This window comes from Populus nigra, chromosome 3, assembly GCF_951802175.1.
Source record: "Populus nigra chromosome 3, ddPopNigr1.1, whole genome shotgun sequence".
NCBI lineage: Eukaryota > Viridiplantae > Streptophyta > Magnoliopsida > Malpighiales > Salicaceae > Populus > Populus nigra.
The window spans coordinates 17,322,758-17,328,425 of record NC_084854.1 but is presented as its reverse complement, the minus strand read 5'-3'; the positions used below and the strand labels follow the sequence as shown (position 1 = coordinate 17,328,425).

Sequence of the window (5,668 nt, the reverse complement as noted above, 5' to 3'; positions counted from 1 at the left end):
TAATATCATCACATTAAAATATTCTAAAATTATAAAATAATAATATTTTTTTTTTCAAAAATACTTTCAAAACATAATTTCACGCACACCCTAGCAGCTGCATTTCAGCAAAAAGTTGAAAGTTTTTGTCAATGCAAAAGTTAATTTGCCTAATGATGTCCCGACTTTAAGAGAAAAAAAGAAAAAGAAGGAACTTAAACAAAGTAAAATAACTAGCTAGTAGTGGTTTATAACTCCCAGTGAAATGCCTTAATTTCTTTTTTTTTTCTTTTCCTTTTTTTAAATGTCTCAATTTATCATTACATCACGATGGATTTTAGTTTGGCATCATTAAGAGATGATTATTTTTGGTTAAGTTTGATTTTTACAAAAAAAAAATTAACCATAATGATTTTAAAAAACACCGAAACCCAACTGATTGGTTTTGATTCGGTTTTAGTTCGGTTCGGTTTTTTATATTAAAAACAAAAAAACTACATTGTTTTTTGGGGGTTTTTTTTGTAATTTTTAATGGGTTTGGTTTTGGTTTGGCTCGGTTTTTTTTTGTTTGATTTTTTTATTAATTCCAGTTCGGTTTGGTTTTTCAGTTTCAGGCTTATGAAACCAAAACCGAACCAAACCGGTTGGTTTTTTATATATTCTAATCGGTTTTTTTCACAGTTCGGTTTTTTCAGTTATTTTTTTCTGCTTTTCTCGGTTTTTTTGCTTACCCCTAGATATTATCGAGTTCTACAGCAATCGATAAATTACCAAATACTAAAAATTTAATTGAATGTATAAATGCAAAACACTGGCATAACCCTACTTCTCATAAGTACATCCCATTTCAAAAAATGGGGGCAAATCATAAACTCTTGGGATGTTGTTAATTAGTTGTATGTGTCCTTCGGGCTGTGTCCATGGAAATGGATCTCTCTTTGATTCAATGGCTGCAATGGTCTTGCATTTTTCTCTGCATACTGCAAATTAAGACAATAACAAAGGTTAGGTACCCTTGAAGCTGTACGCGCTTCTACCAACATTCATAAACATATAGCACAAATTATGATCCATCACTTAGTTTTACTAATTCTGGCTACTTACATCATGGACAGCCACTCGAAGCGCTCTAACTTGGTCCTTTGAAATTGTCCTTATCTGAGTTCAGTTCAAACACTTTTAAGGAACTCGTTTTAGCCCAGAAAAACAAACACAAGCTGATCCGAGGATTTTAAAGTCAGCGAGGGAGGGAGGGAGGGAGGGAGGAGGGGTTACCTTTTTGTTTAGGGTCCAAATAACACCTTGCTTGCAAGGAGGGGTGGTGAGGGAGCCCATGTATCTGTAATATTTCTTGCCACCAAACTTGATCTCCCTGGGATCAACTATCCCAATGTTCCTTTCCATTTTTTGATCAGTCATAGACACTATATCATTGAGCAACTGATGAAGAAAACAAGAATAGATTAACCATACCTCAGCACTTGAATCGGAGAAATATTAATTACTGATGTAATAAAAAGAATCTTCAAGTTATACATGCAGTACTTGAAATTCAAGCTTCTATATAATAAGCTAAAATTATTTCACGTATTTCCTTCTGTTACCTTGGAGAGGAAAGCATCAGGTTTACCAGTCTTGTAAAGATATCCAATAACAGCGATCTTCTGCTCTGGGGTTGTGTGAAGCATGTGTAGCTCCATGTCATACCTAACAGAGAAAAAAATTCGAATGTTATTTGGATTGTTTTATTTCTTTTCAAAACATGTGTAATCTTATTACTTACTATCTCAGAGATATAACTGACCTTCTTCCATTGATGGTATGCTCGGAAGGTGAGTGCCAGTGGCATTGTTGGAGAAAGTATCTGGCGCCATTGATCTGTATTGATCCCGCTTTATCAAATCCTTCCCATTGAACCTGGTTCCATATTGAAATCTATTTAGTGGGCTAATCTCTACAAGATGAGTTTAATTTTTTTCATCAGAGATCAGTCAAAGCCAGGGCATTTCAGTCGCCGGGGAATTTGGCATTTCAGTCGCCGGCTAATGACATGAGTTGCACTGATGAAAAGCTTGAATTTTATCACCTTGGAAGGAAAAAAAGAGCATAATAATATCCTTACCATAATGTCATGGCCTCGATTCTTCAGGGTTGCATTAAAAGGTCTGTAATTCCTCTTTATGTTTTCTGTCTTTCGGACCATTTTCACTCTACGATCTGACATGTCAATGGGAGATTGCAAACTTCCGGTTTTGCAATCTGCCCATTCGTTCTTAATGTCTCCCCAATGTGCTGGCCCCTTCTCGCTCCCTTCAGTGTAATCAAACTCCCTCTCATCCTCTGCAGCACATAATTATATATCTATACATGCATCAAATATTGCATATCTAAGCTATAACCCGCTACTTAAATCTCACCACTGAAAATACCAAAATGCAATGGAATATAAATGATCATAAACTAATAAAATAACAGAAAAAGTTTAAGAAAATGCATTCATTACCAACTTCTTGAGCTGTGACTGATAACGGTGAGAATACAAGCACAAAAATGAGAGTACAAGAACAGAGTACGTATGTCCTTTGTTGCTTCATGCTTCGAGGACTGGACAGCCAAGATAAAGGGCTGCAAAATGGAAGATTTGCTGGTGAAAGAAAACGAAAGCTTCTTTGTTATTCCAGATGGTAATTTGATGCAAGAGGGCGTACGTGGGAGGTTTAATATATAAAGAAGGTCTCTCTCTTGAAGAAAAGAAAAGAAAAGAAAAAAAACAAAAACAATGACCTGCATGGAAGCTTCTTTTCGTTATTTAATCCGGCTGATCAGAAATGTTCCCTACGATACATAGATTTCTTGGATCCTTTGCTTGTAACCCAGAAATTAAAGGTCTTAATCAAATTAAAGTTGACATTATTGTTAAATAATAATTAAAAAAACATGATCGCTTAAAAGAATCCTTCAGCTGTACCGCGTCAACTCTTTTTTGTCCTTTTTGTCCATGAAAAGAGCAATTACGTACAGCAAGGTTTGACCTTTGAAATTTATGAATTTGTGGGAAGATTTGATTCGTTTATTTGTTTTTCATTCATTTTCTTCCCACCTAACCCTCTTAAGATTCGATAGGATGGGGAATTAATGCTTCAAGGCACTCCTTTTATTTGCAAGGAACTCTAAGAAAACAGACACAAGCACAATCACTCGAAAATATTTTTGAGGTTAACTGATATCGCTATTCCTGTTCCCAAACAAACTTACCTTTCATGAGCTCAAGAACATTTCATCAAAATCTCTGAGTTTTGCCCGCATGCATAGTTCCCCACAATAATTTGGAAAGCCCTTTTATTTTCCTTTGTAAAACTAATCTTGCAGTAGCTTAGCTGGAATCAAAATACAGTAAGGAATTCACCAAACACGTTTTCTAAGAAACATTACTCAAAATATCTAGCCACATAGTTTAATGATTCATTCACTGAAAAATATAAACTAAAAAGGATACATGATTAATTTCAATCAAACTATTCAACTAGCATTAAAATTAATTTTACAAGATAAACTATAAATTTAAAATAAAAATATACAGCAAACTTCTAAAAATTAAACAAGAAGAAAAAAAAACCATAACATACTAAAAAGATAAAAAAAAAATCAAGTTAGAAACTTTTTCTTTGTTATTTCATAAAATAAAAAACTCTTCCTTCATCTCTTATTTTATAATGAATTTTAGAAGTTAAAAAAAATAAAGAATTAATAAGAATTAATTCCCACTATTATCAACTATTGATTAATCATCATAAATCAAGAATTAAATATATATAAAAAAACAAAAGTTAATTTTTTGAGTGGAAAAATAAAAAAAAATTAGATTAATTTCTCATTCACCTATATAATTTATTTATTTAAAACAAATTTCCAACACTATCTCCATAGTTTTGATTAACTAAATTCTGATATGAGCTTAATAGAAAGTCCACAATCAGATATTGCTAGGTTTTCCACCCTCTCTCCCCTTCTTTAAGTAGCCATGCATGTATGTATCTTCTTCCTAAGCATAAAAATTAACCACTTGCAAAAGCTAATTAAAAATTAGAGTAATAAAATACTCCAACCACCCTCAAGTCCATTATATTTTTTTTTTCTTAATGTCTCTACATGTGATGGTTGACTTGACTTTCGATGGATAGAAAAAGATAGATGTTGGTTACTGAAAATAACTCTTAACAACAATTTTGATGTTGCGGGTTTGAAATTGTAGGTAATTTAAAAAAATATACGAGTATATGTCAAAAATAAATTATGTGTAAATAAATTATGTGAATAGTTTATTTAAGACCCTAACTTTTAATTCAATTATTTGATCAAATTCAACTATTTGATGAGGTTCAAATTTATAAAAGAGGTTTTAGAGGTTATTTTCTCTATATTAACTCTATTAGACGCTACATGGACTATTGAATCATGATATGTCAAAAATCTCATCTCAAGGCCCTGATTTGGGTAAAAAAAAAATATTATTATTATTATGTATTATTTTGGATTTTATGATTATTTTCTTTGTATTTTCAGATTTTTATTTTTTTTTAGTTGGGATAGAGTTTTTAATCCAATTAAAATTTTATAAACTTTCTATTAAGGTAGACTTCATCAGTATTATTAAATAGAAATAGAGTTGCAAGTTTAAAAATTATATATATACAATCTTTTTTGCTCATCGAATTTTAATGTTCTGCGTTTGTTTGTTATCTTTAGCTCTGCACATCATTAAAAGATTTATTGGGTGATTAGATGCATGATTTAATTGTTACATTAATTAATTTCCTTTTTTTACTTGGCTTTAGTTTAAAAGGAATCAAATTCTATTATTAATTAAATATCAACTAATATCCTCAATTGAATATTTGTATGATTGAGATAACCATCTGAGGTGCAAAATAAATAAATAAAAGGAAAAGCAATCATACAAAATAAGCAACCATGAACAAGCTCAATAGGGCGACCGAGCATCCATAATCATCGCCGTAAAGTCAATAACGCAACAAAGGTATCTTTAGCACGATATATATATATATAACAAAGGTATCTTTAGCACGATATATATATATATATATATATAAAACAAAGGGAACATGACAGCTCTAGCTCCTTGTATTTAAATAGATTCAAATCGAAATGGGAAAAAAAATTAAAAAAATAATTAGAAGGGGCTAAGTTACCGTGCAAGAGTGCATTTTGTAAAACCTAGTGATCGCTTTGTGTTTTGAGCAAGGAAACTGAAGCCAAAACATGTGGAATCAAGAAGATTGCATAGATCATCAACCAGCAACAGATTTCATGACACAAAGGAAGTGTTCAAAAGCTTTGAATTGACCACAAATCCTACCTTTAATAGAAAACAATTAGAAGTCTGAAAAGGTAAAAGAAATAAACAAGAAATCCGAATTAAAATATAGAATCCAAAAAAATTATAGAAAAAATAATAAAAACTGTCATATCATGAGTAATAGTGCTCAAAACATGATTATAAAAGATCTTTTAATTTGTTAAGCAACATAATGGTTATTCTAGAAAAAATTATCTACAAAATTACCTTAAAAAATTGAGTCAGATCCAATTATCAGATATCATGTTATCACAATTTTAAATAATGAACCAATCCTAACCGTTCCAAACATTTTTTTTGAACCTAAACCTA

General features: G+C 31.3%; 1 protein-coding gene across 1 annotated transcript; it reads right to left on the bottom strand.

Moving 5' to 3' along the window:
- Positions 1 to 746: 746 nt before the first annotated feature.
- Positions 747 to 2,723, bottom strand: LOC133690151 (alpha carbonic anhydrase 7-like). The gene is made up of 7 exons (XM_062110364.1): positions 2,483 to 2,723; positions 2,102 to 2,319; positions 1,784 to 1,896; positions 1,584 to 1,686; positions 1,255 to 1,419; positions 1,084 to 1,137; positions 747 to 959 (listed from the first exon to the last, which is right to left on the bottom strand). Exons 1-7 carry the CDS (start codon positions 2,571 to 2,573, stop codon positions 870 to 872), a joined length of 834 nt encoding a protein of 277 aa, XP_061966348.1. The 5' UTR covers positions 2,574 to 2,723; the 3' UTR covers positions 747 to 869.
- Positions 2,724 to 5,668: the final 2,945 nt, after the last annotated feature.

Excerpts from the sequence above, each read along its gene's own strand:
- LOC133690151 (XM_062110364.1), bottom strand. The coding sequence starts at position 2,573 with ATGAAGCAACAAAGGACATACGTACTCTGTTCTTGTACTCTCATTTTT. Across the intron at positions 1,897-2,101 it reads ATCGAGGCCATGACATTATG|GTTCAATGGGAAGGATTTGA; the intron begins GTAAGGATATTA and ends ATATGGAACCAG. Across the intron at positions 1,138-1,254 it reads TTTGGACCCTAAACAAAAAG|ATAAGGACAATTTCAAAGGA; the intron begins GTAACCCCTCCT and ends AACTGAACTCAG.